This window comes from Balaenoptera acutorostrata, chromosome 7 (genome assembly GCF_949987535.1).
Source record: "Balaenoptera acutorostrata chromosome 7, mBalAcu1.1, whole genome shotgun sequence".
In the NCBI taxonomy this organism is placed as follows: Eukaryota; Metazoa; Chordata; class Mammalia; order Artiodactyla; family Balaenopteridae; genus Balaenoptera; species Balaenoptera acutorostrata.
In genome coordinates, this window is record NC_080070.1 from 105,585,888 (window position 1) to 105,611,665 (window position 25,778).

General features: G+C 44.4%; 1 protein-coding gene and 1 long non-coding RNA gene across 8 annotated transcripts in view; one reads left to right on the forward strand and one right to left on the reverse strand.

Annotated features, from left to right (window-relative positions):
• The window catches only part of SUGCT (succinyl-CoA:glutarate-CoA transferase), a 796,055-nt gene that overhangs the window by 759,972 nt on the left and 10,305 nt on the right, over positions 1 to 25,778 (forward strand). The window contains exons 15-16 of one of the 3 annotated variants that reach the window (XM_057549882.1): positions 16,457 to 16,570; positions 16,661 to 16,752. The exons of 1 other annotated variant lie outside the window; for it this stretch is intronic. In XM_057549882.1, the coding sequence (XP_057405865.1) occupies positions 16,457 to 16,570; positions 16,661 to 16,693 (147 nt within the window). In that variant the 3' untranslated portion in view covers positions 16,694 to 16,752. Of the gene's footprint in view, positions 1 to 3,841; positions 3,935 to 16,456; positions 16,571 to 16,660; positions 16,753 to 25,778 lie in introns of those variants that run through there. One more of the 3 variants, XM_007187736.3, reaches the window with a different exon arrangement.
• LOC130708589 (uncharacterized) overlaps positions 8,879 to 25,778 on the reverse strand; it is an 81,867-nt gene continuing 64,967 nt past the window's right edge. For 4 of the 5 annotated variants that reach the window (XR_009008833.1, XR_009008832.1, XR_009008830.1 and 1 more), the window contains one exon: positions 8,879 to 10,532. This is a non-coding gene — a long non-coding RNA (uncharacterized LOC130708589). The remainder of the gene's footprint in view (positions 10,533 to 25,778) is intronic. The other variant, XR_009008834.1, reaches the window with a different exon arrangement.

Sequence of the window (25,778 nt, forward strand, 5' to 3'; positions counted from 1 at the left end):
AACATGGGTGTCAGGATGGCTTGTCCTGCTCCTGACTTAAGAGGGAGCTCTGTAAACGCCACTGGCTGTTGCAGAGCCTTTCTCGGCAAAAATCCTCGTGCTAGAAATGGCTTATCAGGGCCTATCACAGGATCTGTCTTGATGTTTTAAAACCTTTTGGGAAGCACTGTTACATGATGCTCTGCTTCAGATAAGGGGTCATCCTGAAGAAATATAGTTCAAACTTACATTTGGTCCGTGTTTTAGAGTCCAGTCCCAAATGATACGTTTTCAATGGAATCTAGAATCCTGCTGTCCAGTTTCAGGCTCACATCCTATTGGATCACTCATTCTGTCTAAAGGCTTTTGCTTGTTTTATTTCCCACACCTGCGTTGATCTGCCTGGGTTGCCATTTGTTTCTGCCTTTGAATGTTTTCATTAATAATAAATTATTGAAGAGGCTTAAAGCATTTTAGTATGCTCAGTTCCTAAGATAATCTCATGACGCATAGTATGCCATTACAGGGTCAGTTTTTCCCCATGGCTTTTGTCCCAGGGCTGTGGACTTTGCCAAGGTGTTCGTTCTCCCTCTAATGGCAGCAGAGGGGGCCACACTGTGTCAGACAGAAACAAATATTTCCAGAGCAACGTTCTTTGCAGGTAGGAATCACCTGCTTTATTCCATTCCGGGCAGCAAAATATTGATGGCGGCACAGTGAGTCCATCAGGTGGGGTCCTCAACTTAGAACTTTTCAGAATTAAGATTTGACAGTATGAGTGAACTCGGGCTCTGAAGTTTTCACTGTATTTTTTTCGTTTATGTATAAATAGCCTTTTTGTGCCCAGAGTAGACTAGATGTGGATGATATAAATATAAATAAGATGTGGTCTCTGTCCTCAGAGAGCTCACAAGCCAATAGGAGAGAAAGATAGGACACAGGATGGTAAGTTTTGGTTTTTTTTTTTTTTTTTTGACTGCGTTGGGTCTTCGTTGCTGCGCGCGGGCTTTCTCTAGTTGCGGCGAGCGGGGGCTACTCTTCATTGCAGTGCACGGGCTTCTCATTGCAGTGGCTTCTCTTGTTGCGGAGCACGGGCTCTAGAGCGCAGGCTCAGTAGTTGTGGTGCACGCGCTTCGTTGCCCTGCGGCACGTGAGATCTTCCCGGACCAGGGCTCAAACCCGTGTCCCCTGCATTGGCAGGCGGATTCTTAACCACTGCGCCACCAGGGAAACCCCTGGTAAGCGTTTTGATGAATTTGCATATGATCTCGTTGGCACTCCAAGGAGGTGGGATTTCAACTTGGGGAGGCAGTTCTGACACACTTCCCCGGAGGAGCTGAATCTTGAAATAAGCATTTGCCTAACAGGGTCGGGGTGGGGCATTCCATAAAGAAGGGGCAAGGAATCAAAAGGAATGAATCTGGGGGGCCGAGTGAGGGGGACAACGTCAAAGAAACTCGGTGAGGCCAGCAGGAGCGGATGACGGGGGACTCTTTGTCAGTAGTTGGGAGGCCCTGAAGTACTTGAAGCAAAAGAGGGACATGCACTGAACTCTACAGTTATATATGGTTAAAATAGTATGTTTTATATTATGTGACTTTTACCACAATAAAAAAAAAATTTTTTTAAGTGACATGCTCTGATTTGTGGGCTTTTTTTTTTTTTTTAAGAAAAATTAATGTGGCAGCAGAGTTATAGATGGGCTAGGGAGATGTGGAATGGAGACAGAGACCAGTTCAAAGGTGATTGTAATCTCCAGGAAGATGCTGGGAGGACCTAGATCGGGCCAGAGCTGGAAGGGAGGCACCTAAGAGATCTTAAAAGGATCCATGTAGCCATGAGTCAGCAAGACTGAGGGCCGACTCTCAGACTTTGTGGGTGAATTATGGTATAATTCATAGTGGCGGCAGATCGTCTTTTTTAATTTCAGCTTTACTGAGGGATAATTGACGTATAAAATTATAAGATATTTAAAGTGTACGTTGTGGAGATTTGGGACACATATACATTGTGCAAGGGCTCCCCATCTCGGTAATGACCACACCCATCACCTCACGTATTTATCCTTTTTTGCGTGTGAGAACATGATACAGTGCTGTCGACCATAGTCACCATGTTTTACGTTAGATCCTCAGACCTTATTCATCTTGTAGCTGAAAGTTTGTACGCTCGTACCAATCTCTTCCTATTTCCCGCCAACTCCCAGCTCCTGCAACTACTTTTCTACTCTCTGTTTCTGTGAGTTTTTTTTTTTTTTTAGAATCCACATATAGGTGATACCATGCAGAATTTGATTTTCTCTGTCTGGATTATTTCACTTAGCATGATGCCTCAAGTGTTTTTTTTTTCACTCAAAAATAAATTGTTATATTATTTCCGTGTCAATCAATACGCAACTTGAAGTCATTTTAAATGCCTGCATCATACTTTGGGTACATGTGTACCATAATTAACCTGATCAGTTTTTCCTTGGAGCTATTTAGTTTCATTGCTTTTTACTAAACAATACTGTCTTAAGTGTCAAGTTTGGAATTTGATTTTACCCTACTTACCAGCTCAGAAGTAAGCTTGTTGCTGTCTTGTGGATGCTGGCAGATGACACAAGACTCCTGGGTCAGAGACAAGGGACTTTAATACCTACAGCACAATAGACAACAGGAGTATCAGTGTGGCATTGGTTCCGTTGGTTCCACTGGCCCCCGAACCCCACAGCAGTGATTCCCTGGGCCCGGATGGATGCGGTGCTTGCGGTGGGTGGGTTGGCATTACAGCCGAGGAATATCGAGCTTAGGGAATCGCCTTCTGCTGGGTAAGCAGTAAGCAAGCCCGCTCTCTGCCCCGGGAGGAGACATTACCTCATCCTTCAAGGTCACTTGTTTTAAGCGCAAGTGTGAGAAATGGCCTGGGTAAAGAGTGGTAAGGATGTTGCATTCTTGGCATACTCAGCAAGGTGTGCAGGAGCACGGGAGAACTGTGAAGGACTGTCTCTGAACAATAAACATCCTTTCCTATACATTTACAAATATCTTTAGGAGGGAATTCCCTGGCAGTCCAGTGGTTAGGACTTGGCACTTTCACTGCCGAGGGCCCGGGTTCAATTCCTGGTCAGGGAATTAAGATCCCCGCAAGCTGCTCAGCACAACCCCCCCCCCCCCAAAAAAAAAGGATGGAAAAATATCTTTAGGGTAAATACAGAGGAATGAAATCACTCAACCAAAGAGTTTGCACTGCTGTAGACATTCTGTACTTGTTACCAGATGACCTTCTAGAAACTTCCTCGTGCAGGTTTGCTTTCTCAATTGTGTTCTGTAAAATGACTGTTGTGTTTCCCATGTTGGCCCAGGAATGACTTCCTCTCATCTGAGCACTCAGGCCCATGTTGGTGTTCTCTGCTTTTCCAGGGATATGTCTTGTTGTATTAACAGGGGGGATATTTTAGCAGGGCCATTTCCTGATTGGTGTCAAGCTGAAAATAGATTGTTTGCCCCAGGTTGGTGGGAACAGAAATGCTAAGATAAGCAACAGCCTCTCCTCCCCGCACCCTACCCTGCCTGTAGCAGGTCAAGTCTCTTCCTATTCAGGAGGCCCAGGGCTCTGTTTTCTCATTTGATCTAACACTGCAGACAGGTGGTATGTTGTATCTGTGCGCTTGTAGGTGGATTTTAATGACATTTCAAGGCATCCTGAAAAACAAAGTAATTCTTTGGATTGCTTTTGTCAAATAATAAAAATACTTGACATAAATCTCATTGGGAACAGATGTGGAAATATGCAATTCTTACTTTTTTTACTATCCTTCCCTGGGGGCTCTTGGTCTATGCCAATCTGAATTTCACTGTTGAAAGTGCTCTCCCTTTTCCAGGTGTGTTGTCTTTAATATATAGGAAAACTTTGGGAGAGGACCCTGGAGCAGTAGCTAACACTGCTAAAATCAAGACTGAACCATCAGAGAGTCACATCAGGACGGAAGGTTTGTCCTTGGATCAAAGCCTCCCCTGGGCGAGGACTCTGGTACATGCGTCCTGGTAGTGGCTGCAGTGGTCTGGGCCATATGGGAAACTCGGTTGTTATCACAGACTCTTCCCATGACTTTGGTGTATTCACTTCTTTTTGGTTTCCTCTTCTGTTAAGCGAGCATGCGAATCTCTGACGCTGACCTCAGTTAGAGAACCGCCTTAGAAGCCCTGGCTCTTATTTATGTGTGTGAGACGCAGGTGTGGATCCTCAGGCACGTTTTGTATTCCACGGGGTGGCCCTCTCCTGAATCCGCCCCCTGCACCCAGCCCCCCGGCCAGCAGTGACTCTCCATGGTTTGCCGTGCGCGTCCTGGCACAGATGGACACATCATTTGGAATGCCTGTCGGCCAGATGTGGTGTCTCCGTAACGCGGATAAGCTGGATGCTCTGCAGGGAAGAGACCCTGAGGACTGTGCCCTCCAGGTGGTTTATTTGTGTCCGCCCACCAGGGAAGCACATCCTTTCCTATTGAAATGTTTGAAGGAAAAGTCCATAGTACCTAAAGAGGCACGTTTGAAGAAAATTGGCCCTAACGTTCTTCCTGATCTTGCGGTAATGTCCATAAAGAATGTTCTCCAGGCAGGAAGAATCAGTCATTGTTATGGACTGAATGTTTCTGTCCCCCCTGCCCCTAATACTCATACATTAGAGCCCTAACTCCCCATGTGACTGTATTTGGAGATAGAGCCTGAGAGGAGGTGAAAAAGGTTAAATGAGGTCATGGGGTAGGGCCCTAATCTGACAAGGTTGGTGCATTTGTAAGAAGAAGGCGAGATACCAGTGCTTTCTCTCTCCACCATGTAAGACCACAGCAAAAAGGCATCTGTCTGCAAATCAGAAAGAGAGTTCTCACCAGAACTTTAACCTGCCGGATCTTGATCTGGGACTTCTAATGTTCAGAACTGTGAGAAAAGACGTTTCTGTTGTTGAAGCCACACAGGCTGTGGTATTTTGTTATGGCAGCCAGAGCAGCCCTGGCAAAGTCATGTAAACACTCCAGAAACAGCCACCATGACTGGGCAGGAGGGAATCCAGCCACCTTCCAAGACTGGCATTTCACCCTGACTGGTCTCAAACCAGTCCTCTCAAATCTTTTCTTGGGAAAGCACAAATGCTAGGTGAGCCAAAAAAAAAAAACAAAAGGTGATGATGCGGGCTCGAAGTTTTTGTTCTTAGCTGTGCTGAGCTATTTTTCCATTTTTCTATGAAACATATGCAGATCGCAACTACCCAGATGCTCATCAGACTTTTTAGGAAGTAACTGCTGGATCATCTGCCTTCAGATCTAGACGGTAAAGTTTTCTGGAAGGGGATAAATCATATTTACCGTGAATCCGTGAACCTGGCATTACTATTGGTGGTCAATAAACATTAGTTGCAAGATGAATAAATCCATGAATGAATGAATGAATGAATGGACAGTAAATGGAATGTAAACTGACTATAGTGTCTGGTCAATTTTCCAGATCATTCCACATTTCTTCTATATTTGCAATAACCTTTTTTACCCAAGGTTTTTTATACATTTCTTTTCAAATAGCCTGAAGAAACCTGACCAGGATGACTTCATCGAGTTCCAATTTGTAAAGGCATGAAAATGTAGAAGCAGGCATCTCAGGGGCCATCCTTCTTAAATACACAGTGTGTTCCACTGGATCTCTACATATGGATGACTTCCTTGGTCCCCATGTCACAGTTGCGATATTCAGATCATTTAAGTCAGTTTGCTATGTTTAAAAGGGATTGCAAGGTTCTGTTAGTTCTAAGCTCAAGAAGCTGCTGCTTCTTTTTGCAGATATCAGAATACCTAACTCACAAGGTAGTAAACTAATAGTTGTATTTTCCTTTCTATATATGTCATAGGTCTACGGTAGGCTTTCCAGGGCTGATATCCTGATTCAGTGATCTTTCAGCTGTGCAGCTTTTTTAAAAAGCTGTTTTCCAGATGGTTTCTGCCCCTCTAGGCATAACATCTGCTTCCCAGTCAGCCAGAAATAGGAGGGGCACATCTTTGCCTTTTTATTTTGGATCCCATAATCCAGCCCAGGGAGTGGTGCCTACATCTCCTTGGCCAGAACTCCACAGTATAGCTCCCCTTAGATGCAAGAACAAGACGCGTGCAAGGAAGGACTTGGTTGAGAATGTGTGTTGACTGAACCAACCTCCACTGTCTTCCACACAATCTCCAGGAAGAAGAGGAAGATTTTGGAGAATCCCAAACGAGACTTGGAGACAGGGAGACAAGAGTGGCTTCTGAGATTCAGCAACAAGAGATTATGGGCATTCCCTTCTCAGCCTTAAATAAGTTCCATGGAAGCCCAAGTCTGTGTCACCTTGTTCCAACCTAAATAGCCAACCCAGGATGAGGTGTCCCTCCCGATGTGAACTAATCATGATTAGGGGGCCTGCTGGCTGAGGGTCAGAGTTGGACGGTTCATTGGTGGGGGCAGGGGGTCACCCGATGAATTGATGGCTATTCTCAGAGAAGGAGGGTCATTCTGAGTCAGGGAGCCAGCCAGGGGGTCTACCTAACCTTGAGGGGGTGAATGGGAATGGTTCTTCCCATTCACCCCCTCAGTAGAACCCCCAGGTTCTTCCAAGATTGCTTCCTGAGGATACTGATTGCCCTCAGTATCCTCCTGAGGTGGTTTTAGGGACCTTGAAGAACAGAGCTCTGGCCTTAGCATCCCAAAACAAGCTCACATCCCAGCTCTGGCCAATGACTTTGGGCAGCTCATTCCTTAGACCTCCATTATTTCCTGCATGAAGTAAGACTAGCAATACCCATGGATAGAAATGGAATAAGCACACTCTGACAGGCCTAAAGCTTTGTGGACAGAGAAGGTGTTGTTATGATTTCCAGAACAGTGCCAAGTTGTGACTACCTTTGCCAGCCATTGATATGTTTCATGTCACTGAATGTGATCTCACGAGAACATAGGCCATTAATATTTACAAAAAGAATCTTCTTTCCCACAACCCGTCTTTGGTGTTTCCAGGCCTTCTGTCTCTTCTCACCAGCCATGTCCTCTTTCAGGAGTGGATGGGGAGAGATACATTTGTGTCTAGAGCATGCGTCTGCTGGAACCAAGAGCCGTGTGTCATCATTTGTAGTGTATGTGAGTAGAGAAGGCAAAACCTGATCTTCCCCTGCTCATTGGAGCTCACACAGAACCCAAAGGGTTAAAGCAACGTTCCAAGGAGCTGCACACAAAAGTCTCTAACAGGCTGTCCGGTGAGATAGTCACTTGACCACGCTACATTCAATGAGGTCATGGTCCCACATGCATCCTCTTCTCCTTGAGAGAAGGTGCATAAAATATAAATAAATGATCAGGTTACAGAATGAACTCTGAATGACCAATTTTGGCTCAAGTAAAGGCCTTCTCCTACCTCACAGTTCCCCGCCGATAAATCTTTCAGCAGCAGGTTGATCCTTTTCAGAAACAGACTGTCTAGCAATGTTTCCACCTCCTGCCCCCATCAGGATGGAGTGAGTACGAGGCAGAGGCCTGGACATACAGACAACCCACCGCAGACTCATGCCTGGAACAGCTTTCCTCTTTCAAGGGCCGACTGGTCGATACTCTGGCTGCTGCTGGGAGGGAGAGAAAAGGGAACAGGTTGCAATGTCGCTAATAACAGCAAACGCAATAGACCATCTGCAGAAGGGAGCTGCTGCTCTGTCTCCCAGAGAATGAAGCTACGAGGTTGCAGGGACCGGACCAGCACTACTACTAGAAAGAATGGCAACGTCCTTGCAAATGTTTCCAGCCTCTTAGTTTTCCCCTGGGGTAGATTATTTAAAGTCTGTCATGAGTCTTTGCAAATTCATAACTTGCATGTGCTCATTTTCCCTGGGTCCATCTGTGCCCATGGGAAAAGGAATATAAAGGAAGGAGGGATGCTTTGGTGACAAGATGCTTAGGGTTGATGGGGGAGGGGGGAGGAGGACCCAAACTTATGAAGCTGCTACTCTGACCAGAAATGGAAACCACCCCTTCCAATCGGCATGTTGTTTTTGATAAAGAAATAAGACAAGGTTACTCTCCTTTGTCTTGTTTCTGTGGTTCCCTTGGTGTTTGCTTTTCTCTCCAAATTATGTAGGGCCAGAGTGCATTAAAGTGACCAGTGAACTCCTACTCAGTGCCACCAACTCCTGCCTCTGTGGGAAGTTTTAAATTTTTTTTTTTTTTTGCAGAACAGATGATCAAATTTTTTTTTTTTTTTAAAGGATTTTCTTATTTATTTATTTATTTATTTATTTATTTTTGGCTGTGTTGGGTCTTCGGTTCGTGCGAGGGCTTTCTCCAGTTGCGGCAAGCGGGGGCCACTCTTCATCGCGGTGCGGGGACCGCTCTTCATCGCGGTGCGCGGGCCTTTCTCTATCGCGGCCCCTCCCGTCGCGGGGCACAGGCTCCAGACGCGCAGGCTCAGCAATTGTGGCTCACGGGCCCAGCTGCTCCGTGGCATGTGGGATCTTCCCAGACCAGGGCTCGAACCCGTGTCCCCTGCATTAGCAGGCAGATTCTCAACCACTGCGCCACCAGGGAAGCCCTGTGGGAAGTTTTAATGTTGGATCTGGCTGCTGTCCTTCTGTGCGCTAAAGGCTAACTCTGCAGCCCGATGGGCCAGCCACTTGACCCTTAAACCTCAGCCATCCTGAGACTAAAGTACTTTCTGCTGCCCCCTGGCTTGCTGGTCTGCACTCCCCTGGGTTATTGACAGGGTCCTGGATGGCCCTACTGTGTCTTTGTGTGAATTACCAAAGGCTCCCAGCTCTTGGCAGACCGACTAGAAAGCATCCCTCTTCGGACTGAGGCAGCTGAGCCAGGGCACACGGCCGGCACGTGGCACGCAGGCTGGTCCTCAGCCCCCAGGTGCACCCCTGCACTGCACGTGGATGCACGCCGTGGCCCTGATTGGCGGCAACACCTTTCTCTTTGCCGTCCAGCCCAAGTGTCACCTAGAGGTCGGCCAGGGGGCAAGGCAGGCAGTGCCCACTCTCCAGGCTCCTTTGACTCCTGTCAGGGGACTGCCACATCCTGGCACGGACAGGGATGGCTCAGCTCTTGTCACAGAGGCTTTCATCTCATTCATTCACTCAATAAATACTCAGTGAACATCTTCCAAGATGTTCATCACACCACCCTATAACCATGCACCAACTCTTTAACCAAGATGCAAATCTGACCCCCAAATACCTGTGAACCTGATACATTGTACTTGTTAATCTAGAGACCAGGAGTGCTGTTGCAAAATGCTTTACCTTTATACATAAATATGTATTTGTGTTTTCTCCAAGTGCTCCCTACTTAGCAGACCACAGAAGGTCAGTGCAGGGTGGTCTGATGAGTTGCTTGGAGTATGCGTCATCCATGGGCCCTCCTGGATTCACGGCAGCTATGCGGTCCCCTTGGGGGCCAGGCTGCCTCTGGTGAAACTTTATTTCAGCACAGGTGTTGGTGACATGGTCGAGTCCTGTAGTGAGAGATTCAGTTGCTCCTTCCCTTGGTGGCCTATCTACACAGCTTCGTGAGGGGAAAGGTGGGGGAGTTTCTGTCCCGCCACTTAGCTACAGAAGGAAGAATAAATCCTAGCACGTGGAACCTTCAATCAAGTCACACTTTTCTCTGTCCCTTGGTATAAAGGAAATGTTGGAGACTGAAACATACTCTAAGAAAAGATAAGGCTTGCTTCCTAGATATCTTTTGGCAGAAAGGGTTATTGAAAGTGTAGTGTCGTTGGTCGAGGGAAAAGTCCTCAAATCAGACTTATGGGTTCAAATCCCAACTCAACCATTTCCTAGGTCTGTGTCTTAGTCTGCTTGAGCTGCCATATGAAAATATCATAGACTGGATGGCAATTTATGGTAAACAACAGAAATTTATTTCTCACAGTTCTGAGATCAAGATGGACAGGTTCTGGTGAAGGTCTTCTTCCTGGCTTGTAGATGGCTGTTTTCTCATTGTGTCCTCACATGGAAGAGAGAGAGAGGGAGAGAGGGAGAGAACTAGTGCTCTGGTGTCTCTTCTTACAAGGGCACTAATCCCACCATAAGGGCCTCATCCTCATGATCTCATGTAACCCTAACTACCTCCCAAAGGCCCCATCTCCACATACCATCACATTGGGTGTTAGGTCTTTAACACATGAATTTCAGGGGGACGTAAACATTCCCTCTGTAATATTCTGCCCCAGCTCCTCAAAAATCACATCCTTTTCACATGCAAAATACAATCTTTCCACCCCAATAGCCCCCAAAGTCTTACCTCCTTCCAGCATCCACTCTAAAGTCTAATGCCCAAAGTCTCACCTAAATGTCACCTAAACCAGATACGGGTGAGACTCCAGGCACAATTCACCTTGAAGCAAAATTCTTCTCCAGGAACTTCCCTGGCGGTCCAGTGGTTAAGACTCTGCACTTCCAATGCAGGGGGCACAGGTTCCATCCCTGGTCAGGGAGCGAACTAAGATCCCACATGCCGTGCGGTGAGGCCAAAAAAAAAAAGAAAAAGTTCTTTTCCAGTGTGAACCTGTGAAACCAGACAAGTTACATGCATCCACAATACAATGGTGGGACAGGAAGAAGATAGACATTCCCGTTTCAAAATGGAGAAGTTAGAAGGAAGAAGTGGCTGACAGGTCCCCAAACAGGTTCAAAACCTAGCAAGGCAAATTCATTAGCTCTTAAAGCTCGAGAATAATCCTCTTTGGCTTGATGCTTCACTCCAGCCCACGGGAGAGGCAGCGTCGCCTCCAGGGTTCAGGGGGGTAAGCCCACCCACGTGGCAACCTGTGAGGGTGCAGCTGGGTGGCAATCCTGATCTCTGAAACTGACGTAAAGGCAGCCTTGCCCCCCGACCCCAGGACAACATGAACCTGACATTGTACCTATTGAAACTAAGAAAACTTTCCGGGCTTATCTGCGATTGGAGCAAGTAATGCTACCTGCACTAGAAGCACTTCTGAACCGCTTAAAAATACACATCCCAGGCCCCCCACAAAAAGCACTATAGCAGCCCCTGTTGGGCAAGAGGCCCAGGAATCTGCATTTTTAGCTCAGATCATTCCGATGTACCCTAGATGCTGAGAACCACCGCCACCAGGGAACTCAGCACAGGATACTGAGTCATTATTTCCCTCCCTATGTTTTATTAAATTTATTTGTATGTGCTTTAATGTTATTGTCCCATGTGAGTTTCTGTTAGCATTTTATCCCTCTTGTGTTCCTCTAGTTGTATATCTTTTTCCTTCAGGGTGGGGTTCAGGGCACTTTTCTGCTTTGGTTGATGCTTGTGGTCCAAGACTTCCTCCCCCCCCAAGCTTGTTTACTGCTACCGACCGCATCATCCCCTTGCTACCCTCAACCATAACAGGCAGTCCTGCCCACTCCCTCCTGATTTATCCTGTATTGTGTTACCTTCTCACCCGCCCCCCCCCCGCTTCTTGGCAATTTAAGGAGCTGTTTTTATTGTTTCTAGCGCCAACACATCTGTCATATATTTCCCTCCAACTTAAAAACATTGGAGAATCACTGGTTACTTAGCGCAAAGTGATGTCTGCGCTAGATGACCATTTCTTTTGTAACTGGCTCTCACTCAGTGAGACTGGATATTTTGGGCTTCTCCTTTCCTACTCCCACTGCCATTTCGATCAGACCCTTGAATTCAGAGTATACAGAGATGCTCTCAGCCTATGTTTGTATATATAATGACTTCATTTTGTGACTCAAAGTAAACTTTGTGGTTCATTTCACAGTTTCTCATTTTTTTAATTAATTTTTATTGGAGTGTAGGTGATTTACAATGTTGTGTTAGTTTCTGCTGTACACCAAAGTGAACCAGTTTTACATATACCTGTACATATATCCACTCTTTTTTATATTCTTTTCCCATATAGGTCATTACAGAATATTGAGCAGAGTTCCCTGTGCTATATAGTAGGTCCTTATTAGTTATCTATTTTATATATAGTAGAGTGTATATGTCAATCCTAATCTCCCAATTTCTCATTTTTGTAGACTACTCTTCCTCCGTGAACACAGAAAATTAAGCCGTGGTTATAACTGAGGAAATGATATAGTGCCAAGTGTGTTAACAGCAGGTGGTAAATAGATTGGTAAGAATCAGGCTGCCTCTATCGGAATTGTATCGATAGTGAGAGTCTTACTAGTCAGAAATAGAAATCAAGTTGATTTAACCTAAACAAATGAGGAATTTGCTGGAGGAGATCAGAGAGCTCCCGGAAATGTCAGACTCAGAGCACAGGTAGGAACCAAAGGGGTCCGGATAGCCGGTCCTCCTACAGGATGCGGTCAGGGCAGGAGACTGGTGAGGGTGCTGGGCGGTGCCCCTGCGGCCGGTCACTTCCAGATTCAGAGCCCCAGGCAGAGGTTCTGATTGGTTGAGTTCTACCACCTGTCCACTGCCCCCTCTCCTCCCCCCCCTACACACAGGGACCCTCCCTTAGAACCTCCAGAGTGGAAGGTGAGCCTTCCTCTTCTCCCCCATGGTTCCTCCAAAATACTAAGAAGATTTGGATGTTGTGTAGCTTTATGGCAAAAGTCCACCCCAGATATGATTCACATTCCCCTATCTCCACTGCAATAATCCGTCAGTTACTGAGGACATCTGTTTTCTTCAGGCACTGGGCTAGATGCTCCATGTGTAGAATCTCTAGTCATTACCACAACCCTGTGAAGTAAATAGCAGGATGTACTTTTTACAGTTGAAGACACTGAGGCTTGAAGAGGGTAAGTAACTTGCCTATGGCCAGACGGGTGGTAAGAGATGAACCCAGGATGATCTGACCCCAGAACTTGTGGCCTGCCCACTCCATCAAATTGCCGCCTCTATGTATTATTTTCACCTAAATTTTTTCTCCATATCCCAAGCAGTTTATGCAGATAGAACTTGTTTCTAAACTATTATGTCCACATCTGAATAATAAAGGGTATTGACACATTTATCTCTAAGGCTTTCATCTGTGTCATTCTGTGTTTCTATAACTATATTCTGATAGTTACCATTTTAAAATGGCATTGAGTGTATAACTGCAGAGAAGATATGGATGATGTTGGTGGAACCCTTATCAGTGTCAAGCGTGACACCATTTTCTCTGGCCTTATGCAGCCTTCCCCAGAAGATCGTACCTCACCTCCCAAATCAGGTCCCTGAAATCTGTTTGGAAATTAACCACAGGCCTGAATCCCCATGGAAGTGGCTGCTGAACATATACAGTCCCTGCTGTCTGGCTGGTGACATGCTAAGCACCCTTTCTTCTTCTAAATGAATACTTCTCAGCAGAGACTCAAAGGAACTTTTTCAAAGAAGACAGTGTGTGTGTTCACGCCACTTTAATGGGGACAAAGTTGGGAGGTGGGCATCATTCAAGTAATCACCCCTGATGCTCTCTCGGCCACACGTGGTTTTAACTAGAATCTAAAGCTCCCTGGACACTTTTCAGAACCGTGTCTCTGGCTTTGGTCTGGAACTCCTGTCTGGAACAGCAACTAGCATCAGGGCATTAAAAGGCATATGCTCTGGGTGTGTTCCTTCCTCATGAGGGGGCGGTTTGTGATTCATTCATTTCATTGTGCTGTAAATGGACATTTATGGAGGACCTGCTTGGGGCCAGCAATTGTATCAGTGTTGAGCTTTTACTTACAAAAAAGACAAAATCCTCAGCAGGGGGTGTAGAGGTGTGGCTGGGGGAAAGTAGACATGAAAACATAATGAAAATGCAGGGTGATGGAAACATGTTATGAATGCCTGAAGGATGTATTAGAGGAGCACAGAGAAGGGAATGACTAGATGTTTGGGGGTAAAGGTGAAAAAAAAATCATAGAAGTTGCATTTGAGTGGAGCTGAAATGAAAACAATTTAACCAGAACATTAAGTGGGAGGTTATTTGTAGGCTGAAGGGCAAAAGTTTGCAAGTTTTAGGACATACAGAGTTCAGGATGACTGTGAATTACATAGGAAGGGAGTAATAACAGAGTGAAAGGAGAATTTTAAAAGGAGCTAAAAGAGGCAATGATATGAATAGTCATATATGTCCTGCAAAGGGCTTGGATTACGTTAATAGTGAACCACTGAAGGTTTTCACCTGGAGAGGGATGTGATCAGATTGTATTTTAGAAAGACCACTCTGTTGACAGAAGAATGAATGAGAGCAAGAAGGGGACAGGAGACTTTACAGACAGCCAGATTACAGGTACAATTTTACCATTTTGGAAAGAATTTATGGAGGAAGGAGAAAACATCGTTTTTCACAGTCTCCTTAAAAATATGAAGGCCGTAAGGATCTGATAGGAAAATGTGTAGTATTTTCATTAAGAAATAATTGCAGTGCTTATTTTCTTTTACTGGCCTGAAATCTTTAAAAAAATGAAAAAGGACAGTAAGCCAGTACAGTATATCTTGACTTTTTAGAACATAAATTTTATATAGCATGAGCCAAATTTTGTTCTCTAACCCATAAAATGATTAACAACAAAATCCTCGGTTATGGATAATTAATAAGCTATTAAAGAATGCTAATTCTTAACTGAAAGCTTTTACACTGGTTGTCCACCCCCTGAAAGTACTTATTTCCCATTCAACGCTATATTTAAGGACCACTTTCAAACATCTATCATGTATCATTGAAGTAGATTGGAAGATGTGAGTGTGGACTGCCTTAAGACATGTCAAAATGAATAAGTGTTTTAGTAAGCTGTTCTATTTCTAATACAAGCCAGTGAAAAAAACAATGAGCCAGTCTCCAGTGTTAAGATGGGAAAATATGAAAACCATCCCAGCTTACTCCACTCATCACCATGGTTTCATCATCTATTACACAGTAAAACAAACATAGCCACTGACTATAACCCTTAATGAGCATATGTGACTCTGATAATATTTATCGGGTTTATTTGTTTGAGGCCAACTGAAATGAAAAGAAAACAGTGCAGCGTTGGGTCATTAGTCTCTTCTGACGTGTGCTGTAATTCTAAGGAAAACATTAGTAGCCTATTTTTAGCCAGTACCTTCATCCACTGAAGCGATAATGGCCCAAGGAATAATCCCTGGGATGGAAAACAGAAATTCCCAGAATTAAACGTTCTTGCTCATCTGTTCTATGGTCACAGGAACTCTATCAGCACCGTCATTTCTCATCAACATCGAGAAATGTTTTACATCAGACCATTATGCAATCCTCCCCAACTAGGCTGCCATTCATCTTCATCTCTCCTAAGTCAGGATCCTCCCAGGCAAAAGAAATGAAAAATATCACCTCCTCCAGGAAGCCTCTCTTTCCCTGGTAAACGTTATCACATGCACTTGACATTATTTTCACTTCCATAATCTGTTTATTCTGTGTTCTTTCCCATACTCAAAAATGTTAGTTAAAAAGCTCATACAGAAATGATAGGAGTGAGACCTTGTTCTAGACTCCACAGGGCTGGTGTATGTGGAAGGTGGCAGATAGATGAAAAAAGGTTCTTCCCTGCAGGGGTACAAACCCAGCAGGAGGGACAAGGCAGATGAATAGGATCTAAACATGGTCTTCAGTCTTGTTTCAGCTCAGCATCTGAACAGAAGGCAGCCCCCTGCCACCAAGCCCGGGGACCCACTGGTTGACAAAGAGTGTACGGACCTGACGTGCTGGCCACAGCCTAGGCTGGAGGGGTGGAAGGAGAGGAGGTCTGGGGAGGCGTTTGAAAACTCTCAGGAGGAATTGGTGATTCAAAGCAGGGCCTTTGGAATAAATAAAACAGACGGGAGTTAAAACCTGAGACCTTCTCTCTGTGTGATTTGGATGAGTTACATAATCATTTTGAAGCATATATGATGTTATCACTAAGTGAGATACTGTGAAAAGGCTTATTATATTATTCCAGGTTACAAGTTCTCAATACAGGGCATTTATTGTTCTTGTCACTATGATTTTATGCTTCTCAGAGGGTGTGTCCCCTCCCCCCCTATTCTTTCCCCCAGTGAGGAATCGTTTTATTAAACTGTGAAATGTCTCCCAAGAAAAGCGCAGTATATGTGGGGAGCTCAGAAGAAGAGGAATCCTATGATTTTGGAGCAGGGGATCAGAGAAGGGAAGGCTTCGTGGAAGAGATGCCACTACACCTGGTTTGTCAGGGTCAGGTATGAGTCGAGGAAGCAGTGATCCGGAGACAGACCGTCCAACCATGAGCCCAGTGATAAATGGAGAACATTTCCATACTTCCTTCTTGGGGCTCCAACGAGAATTACAGGCATTTGTTGGATATTCCCACTGGAAATGGTAAGCTTCTTAGAGCAGGAACCATGATTCTACATTTTATTTATTATCCCCTCAGAGGAGCCAATAGAAATAAAATAAATACTTTTGTTGATGTTCTGAGGCCTATGTGGAAGCCATTCTTATAACTGAGAGGTTAATTGAAACACTTTGAAACTTCTCTCTCTCTCTCCCTCTCAAGAACAGAAAAGGAGGCTTGGAGAAAGCTGGGGTGGATCCAGGGAGTAGGATGCCATCCTCTTGTTCTAGATGGTTTAACTTGTGTGAGCTCCATCTCTACTCCCTAAAGAGCTGGGTATGTGTAATAGAATCATGGTGTTTTGGGTTTATTCATTTTTTTGTCATTCATTGGTAAATTCTTTTATTTTCTTTGTAAAATTTCCAGCATGTTTTCAGCTATGCAAAGAGGCAACTATGAGAAGTTGTTCAGTTTGAACGTGAGCAGAAGTGTTAAAGTCTAAGAGCACCGTGGACATGGTAGGTGGGGATGAGGCCTTACGGGAGGGCAAATCCCAGGGAAAGGAAGGCAGACTTAATTGCCTCATCACCCCTCCCCCATGTAGAAGATTCTCCTTCTAGGGCTAACAGGTTCTGGGGTTCGTTTTTCTAAAAGAAGATATGCTTTCCTTGAAGGCATCTTTTGTAGAAGGGACTAAGCTACTGAGAAAATAACATCACAAAGAGATGTTTCAACAAAACTGATTTTATTTGTACCCTTTTTTTAGATTCCATGTATAAGCGATATCATATGCTATTTGTCTTTCTCTGTCTGACTTACTTCAGTCAGTATGATAATCTCTAGGTCCATCCATGTTGCTGCAAATGGCATTATTCCATTCTTTTTTACGGCTGAGTAATATTCCATTGTATACATGTACGACATCTTCTTTATCCATTCCTCTGTTGATGGACATTTAGGTTGCTTCCATGTCCTGGCTATTGTAAATAATGCTACAATGAATATTGGGGTGCATGTATCTTTTTGAATTATGTTTTTCTCCCAGTATATGCCCCAAAACAGAAATAGAGTTACAGATATAGAAAACAAACTATGGTTACGGGGGTAAGAGCGGGGGAGGGATAAATTGGGAGATCGGGATTGACATATACACACTACTATATATAAAATAGATAACTAATAAGAACCTATTGTATAGCACAGGGAACTCTACTCAGTACTCTGTAATGGCCTATATGGGAAAAGAATCTTAAAAAGAGTGGAAATATGTACAGCTGTATGTATAACTGGTTCACTTTGCTGTACGACAGAAACTAGCACAACATTTTAAATCAATTACACTCCAATAAAATTTTTTTTAAAAGGCAAAAAAAAGTAAAATGATACCAAAAAAACCCCAAAACTAATTTTATACAATACTGTAGAACTGGATGGGTCCTAAAATGTGGATACTGATGTTGAAGATAATACTGATGCTAAAGAAAGTACGTGTTTAAAAATATGTTTATTATAGAGAAAAAAAGTAAAAGATTGAGATAAGCATCAAGAATAAAATAAAAATCTCCCATAATGCTATGCTCCCATAGCATTCTTTTATATATCCTGTTTTATAGATAGATAATTAAAGAAACAGAAGAATGCTGAATATCCTGTTTTTACGACTTGATTTTTTTTTTCCAGTTAATATACGACCTTGTCCATAAAAATATTTTTAGCACAGTTTTAATTTTTGTAAAGGTTTTTTTGGTTTCCTCCTCAGCATATATTCTCACTTCACCTTTTGTATCCTTATTGATTTGGGGTCGGGGGTGAGGGTGAGGGGGGATTTATTTCCTCTTGTCGAGCCATGAGATTAGGTGGAAAGACCCCACTTGCAGTCCTAGGAGTGCGCCCTAAGTGGTTTATATCTGTCAGTGCTTCCACCTTCAGCCCTGTGATCAGTATAATAATGGGAACGAAACAATCTGGGCCGATGAGTGATAACGGATCCCAGGACAAGCGGATATCAGAAGGGCCTTTCTTTCTTTGGATGGTGTTTGAAGTGGTGAAGTTTGAAGTTCCCTCAGCCATGTTGTGACCGCGGAGGGGGAGCCCTGACCTGATGGAGGAAAGCTTCCTCCTGTGGGCTGACGGGATGGGTGCTGGGCTGTGCCCCTGCGGCCGGTCACTTCCAGATTCAGAGCCCCAGGCAGAGGTTCTGATTGGTTGAGTTCTACCACCTGTCCACTGCCTCCTCTCCTCCCCTCACATACACAGGGGGACCCTCCCTTAGAACCTCCATAGTGGAAGGTGAGCCTTGCTCTTCTCCCCCATGGTTCTGCCAAAATACTAAGAAGATTTGGATGTTGTGTAGCTTTATGGCAAAAGTCCACCCCAGATATGATTTACATTCCCCTATCTCCACTGCAATAATCCGTCAGTACTGAGGACATCTGTTTTTCTCAGGCACTGGGCTAGATGCTCCATGTGTAGAATCTCTGGTCATTACCACAACCCTGTGAAGTAGATATTTTTACAGTTGAAGAAACTGCTTTTCCCTTGTTCTGAAAAGGCTTCCCTGGAAAGAGTGGGCCAGAGAGGCCTTGTATGGAAGAGTTCTGGTCATTGAGGGAGGAGATTTGGCTCTGCAGTGAACCAGACAAACGCACAGTCACGCTTACTGGCAGTTTTTGTTTTTTTTCCCCAAATTTATGTATGTATGTATGTATGTATGTATGTACAGCTGCATTGGGTCTCTGTTGCTGTGTGCAGGCTTTTCTCTAGTTGCAGCGAGCGGGGGCTGCTCTTCATTGTGGTGCGCGGGCTTCTCACTGCGGTGGCTTCTCTTGTTGCGAAGCACAGGCTCTAGGCGCACGGGCTTCAGTAGTTGTGGCTCACGGGCTCTAGAGCACAGGCTCAGTAGTTGTGGCGCACGGGCTTAGTTGCTCCGCGGCATGTGGGATCTTCCCGGATCAGAGCTCGAACCCGTGTCTCCTGCATTGGCAGGCGGGTTCTTAACCACTGTGCCCCCAGGGAAGCCCCTTACTGGCAGTTTTACCCTAGTGAAGTGCTCTCTGTCTATAAAGAGGGGAAAGAAAACATCTACAAGTTGCAAGAATTCCAGAAGTATATTCCAGAGCAAAAGTGTTGTGAGTTAGACGGACAGACACCAAGATAACAGAGGAGTGAGGGGAGAGAGAGAAAGTGCGGGAGACAGAGGGGACAGGATGAGGAGTCGGGGCTTGGGGATCTTGGTAAAATGCAGGTTCCAATTCCAGAGGTTGCAGAAGAAGCCTGAGTTCCTGCATTTCTAGTCCCCACCTCCTGGTTGATGCTTATCTGCTGGTTTGTGGAGCACTTGGGTAGTCAGGTTCTAGGTCACGAATGAAACCGGACCTCATCACCCTTATTTTCACTCCCTAGAAGCCCTCCCTGCCATCCACGACATGGCACTCCTGGATGTGTTCAGTATTCTGTGTGCTATGTTTGCTCACTGCATAGAGGACAAAGCTTAATCATGGCAGGTGAAGGGGATTCCCCATCGCCTCTGCTTATCCTGTGTAGCTTAACTGGAAACTCCTTCGCCAGTGGAGCTGAGCTTCCTGAGTCAGAAAGCGTTGGTGGAATCGTGGCCAAGCCCTGGGTGGAGGGTTTCTGGGGAGGAGAGGTGGGAAACGAGAGGCTCTCGGTGTCACCAGTTCTCACCATTGTTGGATGTTCACATCTCACTGTACAGGAAACAGCTTCATCTGCAGTTTCCTTCATGAGTACAGGGAGATCAAATCACTCCCCGGGTAGAAGGTAGGTAAGAAGGTGACTTGTTTCCCACTGGCAAGAATTTTCACCTGTGGCCGAGATCCAATCCCAGGGTTCCGCACATTTAAGATGCAGTTGAAGAACAACAGATTGAGAGTCGGAAGAGCTATATGTCACTCAGGGCTCCCAAATGACCTTCTCATGTCCTTGGACTAGCAACCCAGCTTCCCTGAGACCAGAGTTTTCATCTGTAAAACAGATTTTCAAATAGCACAAGCTTTCTAACAACCCTACTGTGAAGAACAAGTGAGAAAATAGGAGAGAACTTTGACAAACAAATAAAACATTACACAATTATAAAGGATTATTGAGACAAGAGCTCTAAAGCAGCTTAGCTACCCAATTGCCTGACTATAGAATTATGTTCTAGATTCTAAAATCTTACTAGGTGGGACCTAAATATACCCGAGGAAGGGGCAAAGCAGAGAGAAAGGTGTGTAAGCTGCTCAGGAAATCTGTCGTGTACCATCCTTTTTCACATGGTGTGGTCACTCCTGACCCCAAGGCTGGACTGCTAATCAGGACAGGGACAGCCAAGGCCAGACTCCAAATTGTGTGCAGGGTGCATTTAGCTTAAAGGTAAAGACATCTACCCACTTTAACAAGGCACATTCAAGTAAGAGGATGGAGTCCAGTTTCTTCCATATCATTCATACTAAAAATGAAAATACCACCCCCCAATCCAATGTAAGGAGGGAAAAGAACAAAGAAAGTATTCACGGCCCACTTCTCCCAAAGAGTTACACCCACTCTGGAAGCCTGCCAGCTTCCTACCATTATTCTTTTCCAGCTCCTTGACCTGAATTAACAAACGCCATGGCCTTATTTTGAAGAGATTGGTACACAAGCTCTGGACAGGTTTCTTGACATTTTTGGAAGAAGCAGGGAATAGCTCAGGAACTATGTAGCATACAGAGCAGGAGATCTGGGACGTGGCCGGAGGAGAGCACAGAAGGTAGGCACTGGTTGTAAATTCTCCCTGTGTCTCAGTCCACCCGCTCCCACAATCAAAAGATGTTCCCTATGAAACTGAGGATACTGAATGTGAAGGGTACACCAGCTCAGCTCCAAGGCTAGGAAAAGAAATGCTGAGGAAGTCAAAGAATCAGCTCTGTTTGCCCAAAGAATGACTCTTCCCTTTAGCCATTGGAATCAGCCAAAATGTTATCTTCTAGGAGTCTCTTTCTCCAACACCATTAAGCAAATTAACACCCACCCCAAGACATGTACACACATGGCCTCCCCCGTACCTCTTCCTCTATCTTAGCATTTGGCATCCTATGTTTTGTTTTGTTTCTGTTTTCTCTCTTCCATCACTATAATGCAAGTTCCATGAAAGTCTGATTTCTTTGTTTATTATTATATCCCCACCACCTAGCATGACCTGAAAATAATAGGTGCCCAATAAATATCTCTGAATGAATGATACCCTGGTATCAATGTCCATGAACATTGCCCTCACCTTATTGTTTCAGATTTTTGTGCTTTTTTCTCACTCTTCTTACCTCCTTCAATATTTTCCTTAGCCTATTCTACCACCACCACCATCATCATCATCATCATTATCATTACTGTAACTGTCACATAAAATGGTTTGCATTTCTATTTGTGGAGAATTTGAAGACCAATGGCTGTCCATGGCAAGAGCCTCCTGGCAATTATTCATCGAGAACAAGAGAGACCAGTAATTGCACTTCAGTTAAACATTTCCCAACCTCCTTCAGGCAGGTTGCTTCCTTTGTGAAACCCACTTCTCAGGGTATGTTTCTCTCCAGGGCATTTACGAAAAGTGACTAGCTTAGTTAGATAAAAGGAAAGTCATAAAATCACTTTCCTTGTGATGTCATAAATCAAAGGCAAACGGTATGCCAATCTTCTAACTCCCTGAATTGCATAGTGATTTCTAAGTGGCAAGAAACACATTTCTCTAGTGTGAGCAATTTCGTCACAGGCAGGAAAATATCTTTGGAAAATGTCTGACATATAGTAAACACTCCACATTTTTGGAACAAATGTGTGGATGAAATCCCCCTGCATGCTTCCTTTCTCCCTCCTATCTTGGTGGCTTGAATATGGGGATTTGTGGTAGAGTTAACTACATGTCCATACTTTTTTTCTCCAAAGCCCAGCTGTCCCTGTGTAGCCTCTGTCTTCCTGTACATAAAACATTCCCTGTGCATCTGGAGACTCAAAGAAAGGAGCCCGCCAGTCTGCACGTGAAATTTGCAGCACTCCGCTTCTGCACCTGTGGGCTGTGTGATCTGGAATATATTTGTGTTTCCCGCTCACACTTGGAGCAGTGAGATTTGACCTTTAGAAAGCAGTGGTTGAAAAAAAAAAAAAAAAAAGAAAGCAATGGTTGAGAGCCTGTCCTTAGTTCTTTTAAAATCATGTACACATTGCAAGAGCCGGACACCTCTGCCTACTGAAAGCTGAAGGAATGTGCCTTGAAGCCAAGTCTAGACAGAATTCCAAGGCAGGGGAGTCAGTGGGACAGGGAAATCACCACAGGGTCCATGCCAACTTTCTGTCCTGCAACTTTACCATTTTTGTGTTACTGGATTTGAGCCAATATGGGAGGCCTTTGGTGCCAAGAATGACCATAACAAGTAGGCTGGGGTTTCTACTGGAGGTTAATTTAAATGTTCCACCTTCCTTCAGCTCCTCGTTTACAGTGCATTTCCTTTCACAAGGCAACCCCAAGATTTTCCAGGCCTCTGGTTTGCTGAGGGAAGGAGAAAGGGGAGGCTAAAGCCACACTCCATCATTTCTTAGTTTATAGCCACCTGTAAGCAATCATCCGACCAATGGGGACTTACAAAAACAATTGAATTAGGAAAATACTAATCCCAACTGTCAATGCGATGAGTCAAGTACAGACTCAAGGTGAAGGACACAGGCACCTAGCTTTCCACCTCACTCTCTGCAGACGCCCCCTCCAGCTTAACCACTCAGGGCTGCACCATCCTGAGCTGCACAGCTGGCACCCCTAACCCTCATGTGATTCATAGCCTTTATCTTAGACTGCCCGTCTCCACCCATTTCAAAATCCATGTCCTGAGAGCAACATTCTCCCGGCGCCTGACTTTTTTTATTTAGAGTCTACTCTCTCCCACTCAAGCCACACATCCAATCAGTCCTGAAGTTCTGATGATTTGACTCTGCTCATTCACACCAACCTTCACCACAATGGCACTGGTCCAGTCCTGGTCCCACCATCTCTCACCCGGCCCTTGCTTTGTCCACTTCCTGGGCATCCGTAACTTGCTTCACTGACATTCACTTCTCAAGGATTGTGTAAGGTTGTATGTTCTAGAAGTTCTACTCACATGCATCACTTGGGACCAAATATCCTTTCTCTGCTCATAACTTCCCATGTAATTTTAAAATTATTTGATGATATCTCCTCCTTAAACTCTCAGCTCCTAGACAGTAGGATTGTACCTAAATGCCTGGCCCAATATCTGGAACACAGTAGGTCCTCAAGAGATCTTTGTTGGACAGAAATGATTATCTTCACTTTCCCCCTAAACCAGTATTCTTGGCATTGATCCCTTGACTTGCTTTATTCCCTGCCTTGACAATGGTGCAGACTGCCCTTCCGGTGATGCTGCCCTTGGTGTCTTGGTGAATGACCACTTCAATCCTGACTCCTAGGGGACCTCTCAGTTGTCCTGGGATCCAGCCCTGGGCTCTCCGTAGCCCTTCTGCAGTTCTAAGACACTTTTTCAATGAGGATCTAATTCCCAAATGACTTTGAAACTAGGACTAGTGAGTTGAGTAGATAATCACTTTAAATTAAAAAGTCATCCCAGAATAAAGACAGAGAAACGTAGGGTTACACGGAAGAGGTCACAGCTGTAGAGCATCCCATTGATACAAAGGGCTGGGGTGTTAGTAGTCCTAGTACTCAGTTGGTACGAAATCAGTGTTTTTGGTTTGTTTTTCTTTCTCCCCCTGTGCCATACAGTAGGTCCTTATTAGTGACCTATTTTACATAGTGTATACATGTCAATCCCAATCTCCCAATTTACCGCCCCCCTTTCCCTCTTGGTAACCACACATTTGTTTTCCACATCTGTGACTCTTTTTCTGTTTTGGGGCATATATCTGGAGAAAACCGTAATTTAAAAAATGTTCTTTGCAGCACTATTTACAGTAGCCAGAACATGGAAGCAACCTAAACATCCATTGACAGATGAATGGATAAAGAAGATGTGGTGTATATATACAATGGAATATTACTCAGCAATAAAAAAGAGCAAAATAGTGCCATTTGCAGCAACACGTACAGACCTAGAGATTGTCATACTGAGTGAAATAAGTCAGAGAAAGAGAGAAAAGACAAGTATCATGTGATATCACTTATGTGTGGAATCTAAAAAAATGGTACAAATGAACTTATTTACAAAACAGAAATCAGTGTTTTTTCTGAATTCTGGCTGCATATCAGCATAGCTTAGGAGGCTTTTAGAAAAGTTGATGCCCAGGTACAATCCCGAAGACTCTGATTTAATCAGTCTGGGTAGAGCCTGAGTGTTGGGATCTTCTAGAAAGCCCCCTGGTTTTTTGAGCATCCACGATTGAGATGGGATGGTCTACAAAGAGCTTCTTCCCATCAGGTTCTCCAGCCAGAGCAAGTCCGGTTCATTGTGGATTTCACAAAAGCTCAAGTGATCTCTCTTTAGCACAGCTTCAAATGATGCTTCAGCTTGAAATTTCACTGAGAGGAATTCATTGAAAAGAAAAGAAAAAGACTACAAAAGGATCACATTTATGTTTTTGTAACAGTTAATCTAATCACTGATGGGCACTGGCACACGTAAATATAAACTCAATGTGAATATGACAATTACGTGCATACCTCCTGAGAATGCGGGGTAACAGGCATTGCTGTGCTGTGACCTGCTGAAGTGACACACGTTTAACTTGGTCTCATATTCATTAAGGTAGGTTGGAGGACATCTTCTAGGGTGAGGGAGCTCCTTGAAAGACACAAGGCACTCTCAGATTGCTCACAGCTCACCCTTCCTTCCTTCCTCCTCCCTCACTCTCCCTCTCTCCTTCCCTCTCTCTCTCTGTTTCTCTTTCTCCTCCCTTCCTTCCTTCCTTCCTTCCCTTCTTTCTTTCTTCCTTTCTTCTTTCTCTTCTTTCTGTTTTCCTGAAACAAGATGAACATCACTAAGGACATTATAAGTATGTCAACACTGGACACTATAGCTTAAGCTTAAAAACAGTTTTTTGGTTGTTGTTTTTCAGCTATTTCATGCCTACTGCATTGCAGTTACAAGTTCAAAAATTCTGTTTACATTCCTTTTGGTCCTGGAAGAATATCTACCTTGAGAAGGAAGTAGCCTAGCAGAGGTTAAGCGAAGGTGTTTGATACTCACTTCATATTCACCTAGGAGACAGTAGATTACATGACTTAGTGATTGCAAAGCAATTAGAATAGTGTCTTGCATCCAGTGAGCTTTAGACAAGTGTCTGTTAAACAAAAACAAAATAAGTGTAGTGGAAAGCCGCTATTTTTGCTTTTCTGTGTCCATTTGGGTTTCATTTGGCCTTCCCCAATCAGTGAAATTCAAGTGGGACCAGAAATCCCGAAGCCCCTTCCCCAATCTTTTCTGCAGAGAGCAAGGCTTCCAGGAACAGGATTATAGCATGACCTTCATGGGGGCCTTTCCAGAATATTTGCCTTCAGTGACCCCTTCCTCCACAAAAAATATTAAAAATTACATTTTATGACTGC